The sequence below is a fragment of the Notolabrus celidotus genome, chromosome 1, assembly GCF_009762535.1.
Source record: "Notolabrus celidotus isolate fNotCel1 chromosome 1, fNotCel1.pri, whole genome shotgun sequence".
NCBI classification, from domain to species: Eukaryota; Metazoa; Chordata; class Actinopteri; order Labriformes; family Labridae; genus Notolabrus; species Notolabrus celidotus.
Window position 1 is genome coordinate 32,531,627 of NC_048272.1, and position 18,383 is coordinate 32,550,009.

Sequence of the window (18,383 nt, forward strand, 5' to 3'; positions counted from 1 at the left end):
TTATAAATAGTTAATTACCCTTCTTTGTCCTTTCAATGTAACTTCAAATCTCATGGGACCTCTTACCCATACCTCAGATAACAAACTGGACGGGGACAAGAACTCTGAAGCAGTCTACAGGAAGGGCCTGAGCCTCCTCTACGTCCTGAGGAGACTGAGGTCCTTCAACACCTGTAGGATGATGCTTAGGATTTAAATTATAAATAATTTATATAATAATCATATTTATTATATCATATATTTATTATTAATTAACATTTGATCACTGATTTGGATCATCTCCTTGCTATTTTGTGATGTACAGTATGTGTTAGTTGTGTTCAGGGCCTTAATATAGAGGAGTGAGGACAATTGTAAGGGACTGACTGACTCTTTATTAAAATTGTATTTAATAAATAAAATATTCATTTTATTACATAAATAAATAAAAAAAAACTAGAACATTTGCAACAGTGAAGTGGATTTCTTGGAGGCTCGAAATCTCTTGCATCACCCCTGGTTGAGTTTTCTGACAAAAAAATGTTCATTTGAATGTTTGGAGTTAATCAATCTGTCTGACACCCACCCCTGCCAGTGATTTTAGACTTTACAAACAACAATAAAGCAATTATATTAACTACATAAGAAAACCAAGTCATGTCACTGATGGCCTTCTTTGCCTTGGTTGGTCTGAACCTCCTCCTGTGAAGAACTTTCTAGTTTGGTTGATTTTGGCACCCCCTGTGGACAGAGCACAATAATGATCTCTTTGCTATACTTGTGTACTACATGTGTAAATATTATTGAATACAAGACAAAAAAACATAATCCTTTATCGTTAAGGTCTCCTGTGCAACTCAAAATAAATCTCAGCATGCTGTTAATCACCTTATTTGACACCTATACCCTACAGCAGGGGTTACAAGTACATAAAAACAGCCCTATAAAATAACACCTCTTCTTCCTGATGGTCTTATTTGCTTAAGTAGATCATATAAAGACAGCAGTATTCATTTCAGCTTGTTTCATAAGCTGAGAACTCCACTTAGAATCAGAATCAGAAATACTTTATTTATCCCGGGGGGGGGGGGGGTGGGAAATTCAGTCATTAAAGTGGCTCCTATACACAATAAGTAAGAATATCAGATAATATTAATAGAATAAGGAATTAATAAGCTATAAATACAAATACAATTAAAATAATGCTAAAAGTATGTACAGAAGACAAAATAAGCTATGTATAAATTAAAGTTAAGCGTCAATGCTTAACTTCTCTGCTCTTACAAACATTACAGAAAGGCAAAGGTTTCAGAATATTACAAACACATATTTGATGAGACCCTCTGAAGTCAAATGAATAGCTCCATCTTTCTTTTCCCATTTCTTGTACAGTTGTTTTTGTTCTGAGCTCTCCTGTTTTGTGTTTGTTATGTATGTGTAATCATGACACAGCTTGGTATGACGGCTGTATCCATAAAACTTGCATCATTTCCTGTTAATACAACATGACCCTATGCTTAACTGCTTCAATTCATACAACCTGAATGTTAGTGTATGAACCTAAAAGCTTTGAATGAATACATTGAGTAGATAAAGTTAAAGTGTTAATGAAAGTATAGTACAGAAAGTCCTTCAGGTAATCAGTGAACGGCCCCTTTAAATTCAACGGGTGACGTCAGCTCCTCGGTTGACTCGCTTTGTTTGTCCGGAGCTGTTTTGGCTTCAGACTGAGACCGGAGGAGGGACCAGAAACACTCTCTTTGTGACCGAGCTGCGCTGTAAGCAGTTGTGCTGCGTATTAATAAGGTTAATAACTGAGTAATAACACTAACAGCGATGCCGTCCGAAAAACCCTTCAAACAAAGGAGGACATTTGGTAAGAAATCACCAAGTCTGTGTTGTCTAACGTTAACGACTGTGCGGAGAAGCTAGGCAGTTAGCTGGTGTTCTGTCGATTAGTGCTACCTAGCAAGATGAGTTGCTAAATGGCTTTGCGCAAGCGCAGAGCCACAATCCTGGGCCCCTGTCACTGGGAGCATTATTTAATAGAAGATAATTACGAAATCTTGAATTTGGATCTTGAAATAAATTAACAGAACATGCTCCCCATGGTTTAATGATGCAAATTGAGTGAGTAACAGTGTGATATATAGTGATCCTGTACTGGGAGCATTGAGTCTATCGAGACAGAAACTCTTGAAATTTAAATCAATCTAACATACACAGTTACTCTTATGTAATTGATTATATATAAATAACGTGGATCTAAAGCCTCTGCTATGGAATTTCGCTATTGTAGCATTTTTCAACAGGGCAGCACATCTCGACAGAACACCGGCCTGCTAGCTACCTAGCTCATCCAGTTTGTTGACAAGTGCTCTTACTTGTAATAACATGAAAATACTCTTTGTTTCAGAGCAGGTTACATTCTATGAAGATGATACACACATATATCAATCCCGAGAGCTAGCTTACAGTCATCAAGTTAAGCTAATTTTTTATTTTTGGTAGCATTTTATTGCTAATCAAGAGTAAAAATAACACCATGCTAAATGTAACCACAATCCAGCTTGTTTGTACAGTTTGTACCTTTAGCTCTGGAGGATGTATGATCTCTGTGCCGGCTAAAGTTTAAAGGCCATCTGGGTCACTGTCACATTAGCTTTGTAAGCCTTGCTAGCAAGGCCTGTCATTACCAGCGTTTTACACAGCTAGCTAGCTCCAATGTAAGCTAGCTGGACGACTTAAGCAATAAACATTTCGTGTTTGCTCGAAGGAAAAACAACATGTGCTGACACATTATCCCCGTACACGTGTTCAGTGATTTATGTTGTAATATGATGCCAAAAGACGGCCCCTGTGCTGGGTAGGGAGGAGCCCAGACCCAGTCTATTACATAATGTGGTCACACAGGGAAATATGGAGATAAACAACAGTGTCACAGAGGGGGAAAAAACCTTTACCGTGTCTTTAAGTTGCTTTATAACATCATCATAAAGTAACCCTTACCGAGAGACAGCTGTAATGTAACATAGAGACAAACTGGCCTTGGACTGACCTGCTAATCTGAGTGTTTTTATATGTGCTTTATTGCTGTGTGTCTGCTGGTGAGCTCTGTGCCACACTGACACACATTGCTCCAGTATTTTACAAGAATGAAAACCTTCCCCAGAGTAAACAGATGGATTAGATTACTAGTTGGATTAGCTAAATCAGTAGTTATGTTGAAGGAAGTGTTTTCAGGCTGCTAAGAGTGAATCCACACATACTGTATTAAGTGTTTGTAACTAGAGCACAGCATGAGGAACAAAGGTCGTGGTTTGGACTCAGATCTTGCTCCTAAATATGATCTTCCCTTTTGTGATGGCAGAAATTGAAAAGCCGGTCCTGAAAATGGTATTTTGAAAACACTCCAGCAATGGGTGAGACATTGAGTGTTTGATTGCAGAGACAGGGATACTAGGTACACTTAAAATAAGACCTAAATACAGCAGTTACTGTGCTGGGATACATTCAGATCTGGTCTTACCAAAATGCATGGTTTCCCACCTTCACCAAGGAAGAAAAACATCTCAAGACCAAAACAAAGAAAGCACTCACACTTCACCGTTGCACCTCAAAGCCATCTGACCTTTGAACCCAGCCCGTGTTGCTTAGGATTTCTGAACACACCCTGTAGAGAGGACAGGGTGTAAAACCAGATAGAGGGGTTGTAAAAACATCCAGAAGCTAGAGAGGGGAATTCTCCAGGTATGGAGGTAATATTTACACTCAAATCATATGTAAAGTTACAGATTATATCATTGAAGTCCAAACAAAGAATTAAAAATAGTTGTTTCTTACATACTTTACAAAACATGTTGCATCAGAGAACAACGGAAAGAAAAGTTAAGTTTGAATTCAACTCCAGGCAACAGGATGAATCATTATTGGGAACCTGAGTGTTTATTTTTTATGGATTATTTTTTATCACTGTGAAATTATTGACTCATTTTTATGTTGTTCTTATAAAAATTATAATAATCCTTATTTATTTTGCACTTTTAAAAACAGGGTTACAAAGTGCTTTACAAATAGGAAAGAAACTAAAAGACAACAAAAGAGAAATGTGAGGAAGACGACGAAAAAGAATAAAAAGGATAAAAAACAAGGAACCTGCACGGAGGTGACAGCAAGAAGAAATGATAGAACGGAAGATAAGAAAAGGTTAAGATGAAACAATCATGGAAGACTAAAAACAACAAAATATAAAAGATCAGAAATAAAAAGTATAAAGATATAAAAGAATAAAAGCCAGCCAGTGATACTGCCTGAAAAACAAGGGCGAGGAGAGCCAGATCACCGGGGTTGTGAAAGGGTTATTTCATTACACTTAAAGGTACATGGTGTTTCTAAGATGTTTACAGCAATAACTTGAACTTTGATCCCTGGAAAGACACTAATAAGGGCTGCAGATACATCTTTCTCCTCACCTGACACCTTCAGGTCACTGGTGTTGTTTCCTCACTTCAGAACACTTGAAAAATGAATACTTAAGCTTTAACAATAAGTTGCATTTTGATTATTTACAACAATTTTGATTATCTGAAAATGGATTTGAGTTTTTCAACAAGGGGAAAAAAGTCACATTTCTCAGAATGTAGCTCGTTCTGTCGACTCTTCGTCATTCGATGTTACCAAAAACAGTTTGTGGAACTTTTGAGTCATGGGAAAGAAAAGACAATCCGAACTCATGCATGTGATTGTAAACAGGAGGGATGATGAAGAACAAGAGGAAGAGGAAGGATAAGTAACATGGAAAACATTCTAAAACGTGAACAGTAAATTCTTTAACACAGCGTGTCATTTTCATAGCTAGTTAGGCAAAAAAGACATTTAATTTACAGGGGAGGGTTTCTCTCTCTTCTCTCTTCTCTTCTTTCTCTGGGGGGAAACATGTGTTCCGCTTTCTTTTTGTTTCTCTCTGTGACAAAAATAAAAAAAGGAGGAAAACTGTCTGACTCTGAGCTCACAAAGTTTCCATTTCTTGTTGTCTTCTTTATGACAAAAAGTGTTTCTGTTATTAACTGTTCAGACCTGCTTTCTCTGTTGCTCTTAATGTCTATTTTATCTGCAGTTATAAAATAAGTTTGAGTAAAGCTGGATTTAAGAATCCATATGGAGACACCATTTTACAAATGTCTCAAACAGAGGTCCTAAAAAATGCATCAAGGCTTGTTTGTTCTCTCTCCCAAAATAGATCATAACTCGAAAGTGTCAGTTCTCTGAGTATGAATACATCTCTCATGTAGACTGAAAGCAGACTGTCTGTTAGTTCAGTGCAGGAATCAGAGATTTATACTAGTTTAGCAGGAGCTGAATGTCTTTTTTTTTAAGTTGTCGTCTTTGTTGGTTTGCTGTTAATGAATTGTGTCTCTTGTCGTCCACAGCTGACCGGTGCAAAGAGGTCCAGCAGATCCGTGATCAGCACCCCAACAAGATCCCTGTAAGCTGCTTTTAAAACCTGATTTTATCACAGCACACTTCACTGCTCTTTAAGACACTGCAGTGCAGACACTGCTGATCCATGCTGCCTGAGTGAATGATATCTGTGTGTCCGGGCACGCACCTTTGAATATGCTCCTGTCTCATTGTTGAATTTAGTGAATCTGTGCTCACTGACTTGAACTGTGGACTGTGTGGTGCAATTAAATGGTACATTAGAGTTCTGACAACTCTAGTTTACTATACTTTTTAGATTTCAATACAATACTAATAATAATCAAACAATATTGATACCTGTTGTGATAACACTAGGGATGTAAATTTCAAGTATTTTCCGTGATCGATCTTTGGAAATGTTAACGATCAATTATCGATTGATCATTGAAAAAAATCTTAAACGTTTTCTATGTAAAAAAACAATGCCAAATGTGTTTTTACCGTGAATCCAATTTTCGTTCACAACACAATGTATATAACTGACAGTATTGAATAGCTATGGATCGTTTTGAGGTGTTCAAACAGTCTGAATATCAACGTGGGGAGCAGGCTCATAATCTCAGCGTCGATATCGATAATTGTTACGATAAATATCAAATCATTGTTTCATTTAAGTTTGAATGCAGATTTTTACTCCTGAGTGAAAGTTGAAGAAACCACACGGTTTGTTAGTAAGGCTCATTAGCGCCCCCTCCATTTTAATTGGCCGGGGGTAGTAATTACATGTTTATTTATATCAAATTTTTGATCGAAAATGTTTTATATTTATATAGAGAAAAATCATATCTCGATAATTATCGTTATCGAATTATCGCCCAGCACTACCTGAAAGTATATTTAATGAAGTGTATTAAGTTAATAGTTAACGCAGAGTCGACACAGTGTCAGACTAACGACTCTGTTTTGAGCTGCTAGGTTTTGAAATTTCCTTCCGTGCCGCTGTCCGTCGGCTCAGCTGTGTTTACATTCAGCCACGCACATCTCTCACCCCGCGACATGATTGGCTGTTCAATGCCATCTTATTCTTCTGTCAAACTTTGGGTGGCAACTAGCGTTTAAGGCTCATTAGCGCCCCCCCCTCCATTTTAAGTGGCCGGGGGGTGTAATTACATGTTTATTTATATCGATTATTTATCGAAAATGTTTTATATTTATATTGAGAAAAATTATATAGCGATTTTTAATTGTTATCCAATTATCGTTAACGAATTATCGTTATCCAATTATCGCCCAGCACTACTCATAATGTCCAGTTTTCTGTCTACTCGTTCTTATTGAGAAAAATAAGCATGTGAACGCGTTCAGGTGTAAGCCGGGAGTGCAACCGGGTCATTATCAGTCTGGCAACGGAGAAAAAAAGCACTCGTGGAGACCTGTCACTCAGCTGCAGCCCCCAGCTGAGCGTCTCCGCTGTGCACAACACCTTTAGTCAGCTGATTCACATCCAAACATGCTTTAAACTTTAATCACCTCCCTGGGCGTGGACTTAGCCTAATGGTTAAGTTGCGCGCCCATGTAGTGGTTGGCCCGGGTTCGAATCCAGCCGGCGGCCTCTTTCCTGCATGTCATTCCCCCAGTTTATACACTATCCACTGTCCTCTCCTCTATAAAAAGAAGGTGTAAAAGCCCCAAAAATATAACTTAAAAAAACCCCAAAACGCCTCCCTGATAGCTGAACGAAATATGAGACCACGTGATGTTTGTTCCACGTGAAAGAAAATCGAAACAAAAAAATGGGTACGAGTAGGTTCTTAACAATCAATTAATCTATAAACTATTAATTTTTCACATCCCTAGATACCACTGAATATTGTTTCAAGTAATAAAGTTTAAAGTAAAGAGGTTATCATTAATAATCCAGAGGAAGTGTGTAGTCGTGTGAGTACCTGCAGAGAGTGTGCTTATTTTCTTATTGGGGACATGTAAAGTATCAGTCATTATGCAGTGAAGCTCCTTGAGTCCACAGGTTGGGATTCGTTGTAAATGTGTAGATGTACGTCAGTCTGCTAAGGACATAAACGTATCATGTGAATCTTAATGAGATGCTAAAAGTACCGAACAAACAACGGTGTCTGCCAACCTGAGAGTGAGGAGAGTAAGCTGTGATGGAGGGCGGAGCAGAGACACACGCGTAGCATGCAGGATAAAGCACGACTACAGCTGCAAACAAGTCTGACTCCATTCTTCACATTAGTACAGAGATGTGAAGTATAAGTTAATACGTTCTGCTTTGTTTTCACGATCAACACTCATTCTCTCAACTTTATCTATACGTCAATCGACCACCCTCTCTCTCTCTCTCTCTCTCTCTCTCTCTCTCTTTCGCTCTCGTCTATTTATGGTGGAAAATATGAGCATAGATGTATTTCTAATTAGTTTTGGTACTTTTTGGTACAATCAAAGGTAAAAACAACAGAGATGGTATCATTTAAGGCACAGGGTATTGAAAAGTATGGAAGTATGGAATGTTTTGAGAGTAGACAGCTACACAGAGGTCAAGAAATTCATCATATTCACACAGCAGCCATTTTCCTGAGAAACACTCTCAGGGTGGGAAGCTCAGATAGGATGCATTTGTACTGTCTCATTTTTGACTATAAATGTCTATTAGTAAGCGAGTGAAAAGTCAGTGACAGTGGAAATCCAGTCAAAGAACATGGAATACATTACCCTACCTATCTCTAGGCTCTAAGGCCTATCATTATACACTTTATTATACACTTTATTTCAGACTCACAGGTTCATATCATCACAAAAATGTATAAAAAATGGAAATAGATAATAACAAATACAATACAGGGTCAGCAATAACTACAGTTTACATGTTCATCATAGCTAAACATAAAAAGACATTTGCTCCAGTGTTTCCAGAAACAAGAAAAAATACCATATGTCACTTAATGTGGGCACTTAATTAGTTCAGTTGTTAAATTAAATGTGCTTTGCTCTCCAACTTCTTTGTGAATGTTCATGAGCCACTTAATTTGCTCATCCTCCACACACACACACACACACACACACACACACACACACACACACACATACACACACACACACACACACACACACACACACACACACACACACACACACACACACACACACATCTCGCACCTGCAGCTTTCCTCCCGTAAAGTGTTACGTACTGAAAGACCTCTCTCTCTGATCACCTGCAGCACCTGACACATGCCCTGCTGCAGGTGATCAGAGGCGAGGGGCTGACAGTGATGTGAGATTGTCTAAATCATTGATAACGGATGACAATCTTAATCGGATAAAAAAAATGGAAAGAAAAAATGAAACCGGTCTGCAATTATTCTAGGGCAGCTGAAAATATACATGGGCAGCCCCACTCAGGTTCCATCTCTGTGTGGGAAACACTGATTTGAAGGTGAACTGATAACGATTATTAGGAACCCTAAATCTGTAGGACGACAAACTGGAACACGTACACTACGACATTAGAACAACGTTTGAGCTCCCCACCCTGAGCTTGATGTCAGATATGATCCTTTAATTATAACTCAAGCAAACTCTGTAAAACTGGATCCTTGTGGGCTACATCAGAGAACCAGTCCATTAGGGATGACCACAATTAATCGATTATCGATTAATTGATTGTTAAGAAATTACTCGAAACACGCATTTTTGTTATCAATTTTCCGTCACGTGGAACAAACACCATGTGGTCTCATATTACAGTCAGCTATCAGGGAGGTGTTTTAAGTTTAAAGCATGTTTGGATGTGATTCAGTTGTTAAAGGTGTTGTGCACAGCGGAGACGCTCAGCTGGCGGCTGCGGCTGCGCGTCAGGTCTGCACGTGCGCTTTTTTAAAGAGGATCAATACAAAACTGCTGCCAACAACGACACGGGCACGAAGAGTGACAGCTTTAAACAGGACATGTCCCACCTTTGGATACGAAGGCAACAGACAGGTGGGAAATTCAGGTACGCTACGTTTGCAGACCATCAGAGCCGTCTGAGCTTTTCTGCAGCTGGACTGATTGTGACCCGGTTGCGCTCCCGGCTGACATCTGATCAAATACACATGTTTATTATTCTCAATAAGAACAAGAAGGCAGAAAACTGGACACTAGGAGTCTGAAGTAATTTTCTGTTAGTAGTCTCAGCCTTCACTTTATAAGATTATGTCCGCGGAGAATATTTTAATGAGCCTGATCGTTGATATTCTGCGTGTCAAACATGTACCCGTATTCAATCCCGTCAGTTAGATGCATTTTGTTGCTGTAGTAAATATAATTTAGGGGGAAAACAACGTATTTGGCCTTTTTTTTGACGTAAGAATAATAATGGTTTTTTTTTATATATTAATCGATAATTGATCGTTAACATTTCCAAAGATCGATCACGGAAAATACATAAAATGTACATCCCTACAGTCCATGAAACTTTATAGGGGTGGGACAAAATATCAATATGGCATATACTATTGTCCCAACCTGTGATACAGCTTGCAATTCATCAGCTAGTGCAGAATCGCTGTATCGTTATACTATCATTATCAGGCATTGTATAGTATGGCATTGAGAGTCACCCTGTGATCCCCTCCCTTTAAACATTAAAGCTGCTGTTGGTAGTCGTGTTATAAACATCAGTTTGAAGAGAGTTTTTGAATGTCAACACTACACCTCCCACCAGATTTCCTCTCCCTCACCTCTCTGCTCCCATAAGCCCCGCCCACAAAACATTGTTGTGTTCATGTGTTTTACCATTGTTGCAACAAACGTGTCTACTTCTCATTGGAGAGTAGCTCTGATTGGTCCGTGATAACGGGAACAAGGGGAATAATAACATTGCTTGATACAAAGACATTGGAAAACACAGCGATTCCGCCATAATCTCTAATTAAATCAATTACTGAAGACTACCGATTGGTATTATGACTTTTTTCCAAACCAAGCACAAAATAAGTACAGTTTTTTACCCCCTTCCTACCAACTGCACCTTTAACCCAATATCAACACCTGACACAGGTGCACAAAAGGTATAAATCCTGAGACCAAACACAACTTCAGGTTTGACATTTTAGTGAATTCGCTGCTGGAGATCTGACTGAGAGGATTATTACATTACTGTCATGTAGTATATAAAGTAAATAGAAGTTACTTCTAGTTAACTTAGCATAGCATTAAGACTGGAAACATTGGGAAACAGCAGACATAGCTCTGTCAAACATTTATAAACCCGTCTACTAGCTGTAAATTTAATTGATTCAGATGTTGTATCTTATTTGTTTAATCATAGTGTCAACGAGACAGGAACTCAAAGCCTCCAGCGGTACATATTTCATCAGCTACTTCATTAATACCTTTATGGGAAGTCTGTTACACTGTTTTTATAAAACTACACATGAAAACAATTATAAGAAATGTAAGACACAACCTCAGGAAAGGCTACAGTATGTGAACCAGACTCACAGATAACACTGTGCTGTGTTTTCTGACTGTTTCAGGTGATCATTGAGAGATACAAGGGAGAGAAGCAGCTGCCCGTTTTGGACAAGACCAAGTTCCTGGTACCCGACCACGTCAACATGAGTGAGCTGGTCAAGATCATCAGGTAAACACCAACACCGAACACAAAAAACAGGTTGTTTACATGTGCACACAACATACAGAGGGGTATACTATGAAGCCGGATTTGCGGTTATAGAGGCAACTTCAGGGTTAACTCTAGTTTAGAGTCTATTTTCAGTACTACGAAGGTGGTTCCCGTCTTACCTGGGTAGATCACCATAGTTACTCATGCTGAACTCCTAACCTGCTCCGGGCAGGTTATGTTCCAGAGCAGAGATCAGTTTGGAGAAAACTCCGCCCACTGACCAATCAGCTAGCTCGATCACGGAGCTCTGTGACTTGATCGCAAGGGGAGGGGGTAGAGATCGTCAGGACACTTTGTCTACCTATTAGGGCTGTCAAAATTGCTCCAAAATGACTTTCGAATATTCGCTCTAAAAAAACCTCATTGGTTCGAACTATTCAAATATCTATATTTGCGCATTATATCAATAACAGGTGGACAAACTAATACAAGGAGACATAACTATTTGTATATGTATTTTTATTGTATATGTACATACCTACACATTACAAAACAAGTAAATGACCTAATGGCCTATACCGTAACACTTTTAAGACCGTAGACCGTCATGCAGTGCGCCCACTCGCAAAGCAGCCGCTCATGTGGTTTTTTTCCACAGTCGAATATTAATTTTCATAATCGAATCTCCGTTTTTTTTTTGTATTCGAATATATATTCGAATTTAGAATATTTGTTGACAGCCCTACTACCTATATGATTTTATATATAAAATACTGATGAAAGTTATACATTTTTCTTTCCTGACATCGTACTTAAACAGAGTCTAAAATAAGCTAGTCAGATTAAGTTGTTGTAGAACTACTGTATTAAATATAAAACTGCGCATGCTTATCACTTTGTTTGAATCATGTTCTGATTTTTATTTCTCCACAACGCTCAGGGCTGCTGCTGAAATGTTACGTCTAAAACTGTCACACACAGGACACAAGATTAAATCAGAGAGAGAGATCACTGTCAGGGGATAAACAGAGTTATTATAGTCAGATCTATCTGCACTAATGAAAGGAAATGGTGATTGGTCATATGTTGCATTCTCAGCCCCGTTCATATGAACGCATTCTGTAATTCTGGATTGACTCATCATGTTGATAACCAGCTTTGTGTGATAGTTTAGCGCGATCTCCTTTGTTAGGTTCAGTGAAGCTGGTCCAGGAGAAGATACCTGGGATATGTTGAACTCGCTTCGTAGTATACCCCTCAGGTTGTTTACATCTACACACAACATACAAGTTGTTTACATCTACACACAACACACAGGTTGTTGTGGGTTGCTGAATTGGATACTAGTGAGAATGAGGTCATTTAAGTGTATGTTTGGCATGTGTGTGTATATTTGGAGCGGTCTGCTAGCTTGCGTGTGTGCTGGTAGTGTTTTACAAAGTAAGAGTGTAGCATGAAGTGTGTGTGTGTGTGTGTGTGTGTGTGTGTGTGTGTGTGTGTGTGTGTGTGTGTGTGTGTGTGTGTGTGTGTGTGTGTGTGTGTGTGTGTGTGTGTGTGTGTGTGTGTGTGTGTGTGTGTGTTTGGCAGCTTGCTGAGTCTGTGGTTCACCAGTTTGTTTACAATCAATGCTGTGTCAAAGCGGGGTGAGAAACAGAGGCTCATAATAGAGCCGGCTGCAGAATTATGAGACAGTACATCAAGACTGGACCGTCCTGCAGGGAGAAATATCATAATATATCTGCAGGCTTTGAAAGGGCTGTTCATAATTATCAACCCTACATGCTGAGGCAGAAATATTAAGGCAGTTATTTCATGATGTAAAGTCAATTTGCAGGAGAATCATTCTGTCGCAATGCATTAAAAATCAGTCGGCTCGTCTCAGATCTCTCTGCAGAGCAAAGAAATGTTGGAGAGACAGAAAGAAAAGAGCTGAGAGGGGAAAGAGGAGACTGAGAGGAGGTGAAACATGAGAAAGTGAGCTGACAGCAGGACAAGTTTTAACATTTACCTGAAACAAACATACAACACATAACATCACGTTTTTTACATAAATGTAGAAAACTAAAGCTGAACACCCGTCCTGTCACATGAAAATCACTCTTTAAGTTCTTTGAAAGCTCTTTATTATATTTAATGAAAACATACAGTATAATTTAAATATAGCGTTTAAAAAAGAACTGAAACAACACATTGATAAATTAATAATCCACAGGCAGCAGTTTAGATCACGAAGCAAACTGACTAACACCGAACCTTGTTCCAAAATCTGAAATGGGACAACTGGCTTCTTTTCAGTTTAATCCACGTTTTTAGATTTGTGCTGCAGTCCCAAAACACTGTAACAAAGTGACTAACTTTAACTATCTTTTAGCAGACTAGCTAAATAAATAAATAAATGCTCTAAAAGTTTCTGCCTCTTGTGCGTCGTCTGCAGCTTTGACCTTTCAGTTCTACTCCCCTGTCACTCTGGGTTTCTGCAGATCCTTAAAAACTTTAAAAGTCTTGAATTAAATATTTGAATATAAAGACGGCGTTCCCACATCAAACTGTCTTATGAAGTTGGTGCATAGGATTTGAAAATAAAGTCTAGAAAAGAGTGTTTTGGATATATGGTCAAATGTCTCACACCCGTTACCTGCTGTTTGTTCCTCCGTGCAAAAATGATTAAACATTTTCTTAGTTTGGGTCTTAAAAATATGCAGCAACCCGGTTAGACTCCAAGGTGACCGTTAGGGTGAGCAGCAATCTACAAGTGACCCCAAAAACTCATGAAATACAGGAAAACTGCTGTACAAAGAAATACATAATTGAACAACAAGCAGTAAAGCACTCAATCACTGAAACAACAGTTTAAAATCCCTGACTGAGAGGAACATGCCAGTTGTCCCCACTCCACAAGCTTCTGTCTTCTGGTGTCACTACAGGATTTTTTAGGATTCAAAACCAACGTAATTGGAGGAGCACCTGCAGAGCTCCAGATGACAGCAGGGGAAAGAGATACTGTATGTCAGACAAACAGCTTTGATAGACAAATATGATAGAAAATGAGATTTTAAAAGTACTTTTAATGGATGGGTGTGGGGTATATTTGAGCAACTGACTGACTGGTGATGAAAAAGCCTTTAAAAAACTTTAATCTGATGTTTTTGTTTCTCTCCCTCTGTTCCACCACCCAGGCGTCGTTTGCAACTGAACCCCACTCAGGCCTTCTTTCTGCTGGTGAACCAACACAGCATGGTGTCCGTGTCCACCCCCATCTCTGAGATCTACGAGCAGGAGAGAGACGAGGACGGCTTCCTCTACATGGTCTACGCCTCTCAGGAGACCTTCGGCTGCTAGGGAGGAAGAGGGGAAGGGAGAGCGGGACATCTTCAGGTGCAGGGAGGATGGGGAGAGGGTAGAAAGGGGGAGGGGGCGTGAGGGGAAAAAGGGGTATGTGGTGCCAGAACCCGACCAGAAACCACCAACTCCATAATCCTCTCCACTTTGTTGCATTGCAGGCCCACGTAGCAGCACCTCCCTTCAGTCAGTCAGTGTACATGTGACAGACACCCCCTTTGTCCCCCTCTCTCTGTCGTAGTAAAGCACCCTCTTCATATTGGTCAGTAAATGCAACACTAGCTACAGAAACCAGAGGACACGAGTGTCTCTCCTGCCCTCAGAGTTCATTATACCTGTGACCTCTGAGAGTTTCTACCTTTATTTTCTCTTTTAACCCACACAGGCTGAGGGCTCTTATTTTGAAAAGGTGGGAATAAATCAACCAATGAGTTTGGATTCTGGGAGTCAAACTCAAAAATTTGACATATTTGTGTATTAAGACATGACACAGTAAACATGAAACCAGGCAGTCGCTTGCAAGAGTTGGGTGTAATTGGAAGTTCAGATTTAGACGTTGAAGCCCTTACTAAACACAGCAGGGTTCAGAAGCTGTCAGCCCATATTCTCCTTCAGCGGTAGTACAAGTTAGACGTTAGATTCTTAAAGTTGTTGTTTTACTTTTTAACTTTTTTAACTCACATTTTAGTATTTTTAATTATTGTCTTCTGTTTGAGATATTAGCTGTAGTTTAGTTTGTGTTGTAAAGCGAGTGCTGGGTTTGTTTTAATCATACATTTACCGTCAGCCTGACGCTCAACCTGCCAGCTCACCACTGGCTGCAGAGTCGCTGACAATCAGGATAACAATGACTGTAATACTCGTAGATTTGAAACATTTACAGTAATTTCTCATGTGCAATATTTCCCCGTCGTACACTTCAAGGTCCCCGCTGTAAACTACTGTAATTTACTAACTGTCAATCACAGAAGGGAATTTAGCATTAGCGTCTTAAGCCACACACTGCTACACACTGTCAGGCATGTTAACAGACTGATGTCTTTCTGCTCTGTAAGCACAGCACACCTTTAATATCACTACTCACCTGTCTTCCTGACCTGCACAAAGTTCTCACACATATAAACACAAACACTTAATGTCACAACTGACCAATAAAGGGGGAGGAGATTTAGGTTTATACAGTAGTGGAAACACAAGGGATGCACTCTGCTCCAACAGGCGTAAAGTTAAATTCTTGCTTGCTTTTCACGCTTCAGATTGTTCCTCAGAGGAGGGTTTCACGAATGTGCGATATGAAAATAAAAAGATGCAAGCAATAATCTAGCTTCAAACTAACACTGCTGGTTTGGATTAGCAGCATAGGAAGGGATACAGTCTCCACAGAAACAAACAAGGGGTCACAAGCAATTAGTTTGATTACAGGACTGGATGTTTTGACAAACTGTGTGGTTTCACTTTGGCTGGCCTGGATAACGCAGCGAAATGCCAATAAAATTATCCCATTTTGTACATGGAGCAGAGCTGACACAGCCTGTGCTTGGCAGAAGTGGAAGCCAGGAAGTAATCAGATCCCAGACAAGCTTTCCAGCCGAGGTGAGGTGAACCGGGCCCTGCTTTAATATCATTTTCTCCTCTGAAGACAGCTTGTAAGAACGCTGAGTGTGTCATGGTAGCGTAGAGTCGAGCATTAGACGAAATAAAATGTATTTAATGTTTGAAATGAATGAGCTTCTTTTGCACATAAATTAATACAAATATAAAAAGAGTTGGCATAGAATTTTTTTAGGATTACTGTATCTATATAACAATTATCTCTTCTTCTTTTTTTATCTGCTCCTCTTCTCTAGAGCTCTGCTGCTCTCTCTCTCTCTCTCTCTCTCTCTCTCTCTCTCTCTCTCTCTCTCTCTCTCTCTCTGTCCGTTCGTCTGTCTGCCTTTGTTTGATAAGACTTTATAGACAAAAAAGGTTGTGATGCACTACAAACCTTGCATGTTTTGACTTTTTTTTTTATATAAATGTTTATTGATTTTACACATTAGATATAATTGTATTGTTTTCATTTACAAGTCTTTTTAGATGTTTCCCAAACCAAAAACTGAAAATGTGTACGTGTATGTTTGAAACAAACAAAAAAATGTGTGCGTATAAACGATCATATAATCGAGCTGTATTACAAAGTGTGTTTTTCTTTAGGCTTTCTGACATGGTCACTGTTTGGAGGGGTGTACATAGATGCATTGCTACAACCTTATTCAAAGCATTTGCCAATAAATAAAAAAAAGTTGCCTTTAAAACGTCTTTCTTCTCTTGTATCTGTTCTTCAGCGATGAAGCCTGGGTGTTTAGGAAGTTGTGCTGTTTTTCGTGTTCTCAGTCTATATTTTAGTTTGATTCAGGCTCGTGTCTCAGTATTTGCTAGTGCATGACAGCTCAGACCACCAGACTGTATCACACAGGGAAAGTTTGGAATTAAAACTGTGTGAGTGATGGACGTATTGACAGCCTTGACCTAATAAATATACAACCTAATTCTAAAACAGTGAGGATGCTGTATAAATGTTTATAAAAACAGATGTTGATGGTTTGCAGATCATTTAAGCCTATATTTAAGGGATAGTAGTGCAAAGACAACATATCAAACATGCTCATTTTTAATTTGATGCCAGCAAAACAGTTTGGATAAGAGCCTGTTTCCCTCTTTAGTTCATCTCCTCTTCTTTTAGCAAAGTTAAGGAACCGAGGAGACCGGTTCCTAGAGTTTTGAAAGTGAAATGTTGTCCAGTTTAGACCTGGACTCTAGTACTACAGAGCCATGCTGTGGTAATACATGCAGAATGTGGTTTGGCAACGCCTTGCTGAAATATGTACAGTCTCCTTGAAAAAGTCATTGTCTGGATGGCAGCATATGTTTCTCCTAAACCTGTATAAAGTTCATCATTAATGGAGCCTTCACTGATGTGTGAGTTACCCATGCCATGGACTCTTATGATCCCCATACCATCCGGAATGCTGGCTTTGAACTGTGAGCTGACAAGCCCTCTCCTCTTTAGAGTAGCTACTATGATTTCCAAGAAGAATGTCAGATTACTATTTGCTGGACCACAGAACAGTTTTCCACTTCACCTCAGTCCATCTATAAATAGGCTCAGAGAATTTACTGGAGTTTCTGGGTTGTTTGTATATGGTTTCCTCTTTGCATGGTACAGTTTTAACCTGCATTAGTGGTCAAAGATATTGTTTTTGTAATTGATTTTGAGCCCATGCAGTGATTTCCACTGCAGAGTCACATCTGTTTTTTATGCAGTGCTGCCTGAAGGCCGAACAATAACTAGAAAATAAACTGTACGAAAGGGCAATATTGAAAAATAGAGACTTTGCACAGAATATTTCAAAGTTAGGTTTAATGAAGGATAGTGTTTGGCGTCAGTTCTGGACCTTTGGGGTACTGAGTAAAGAGTTAACCAGTTTAGGATTTAGAGGGGAAAATAAATGATGTAAATACTGAATTTTATTTGTGCTTTTTTGACTTTTGAAGTGTACGCAGATTATGAACAAGATATATTTCTATGAAATTGGATTTTTATTGAAATATATATTATTTTATCAGACGTTTCAGGCCCCTCAGCAGCTGATCATCTGAAGCCATGTGAGAAGTTAGAAGGACAATGTCTCTTTGGTGAAGCAGCTAACAATGGAGACCATTGAAACAGGACAAGCTACAAATACATCCTCACGAAGCAAACAACGGCTGTAAACATCGGGTTCAATCTGCTTTAGCTGGTATAAAATTGTGTTGTATTTAGTTCTTGTTTTTATTGTAAATCCTTGGGGCCCTCTTTTACAGAAGGATTGTGAAGCTTTGTGCCCCCTAAACCATGAGAGAAAAACACTCAAAAATGCATAAAGCATATTATGCTTCAGCACAATTTGCTTCGTGGATAGTACCTTAAGACAGAGCAGAGTGTGGGCTTATGATGTGAATACTTGATGCTACAAGTGAATCCCCCTTTCTCTGTAAATGT

The 18,383-nt window shown here is 39.1% G+C and overlaps 1 protein-coding gene across 1 annotated transcript; it reads left to right on the forward strand.

Annotated features, from left to right (window-relative positions):
• The first annotated feature begins 1,666 nt into the window (after positions 1-1,666).
• Positions 1,667-16,660, forward strand: map1lc3a (microtubule-associated protein 1 light chain 3 alpha). Its single transcript, XM_034692320.1, has 4 exons — positions 1,667-1,855; positions 5,409-5,464; positions 10,935-11,041; positions 14,200-16,660. The coding sequence occupies exons 1-4, from the start codon at positions 1,816-1,818 to the stop codon at positions 14,360-14,362; spliced, it is 366 nt and encodes a 121-aa protein (XP_034548211.1). The 5' UTR covers positions 1,667-1,815; the 3' UTR covers positions 14,363-16,660.
• Positions 16,661-18,383: the final 1,723 nt, after the last annotated feature.

Coding starts and splice junctions, on each gene's coding strand:
- map1lc3a (XM_034692320.1), top strand. CDS start 1,816: ATGCCGTCCGAAAAACCCTTCAAACAAAGGAGGACATTTG. Junction 1,856..5,408: donor CAAACAAAGGAGGACATTTG/GTAAGAAATCAC, acceptor TGTCGTCCACAG/CTGACCGGTGCAAAGAGGTC. Junction 11,042..14,199: donor GAGCTGGTCAAGATCATCAG/GTAAACACCAAC, acceptor TCCACCACCCAG/GCGTCGTTTGCAACTGAACC.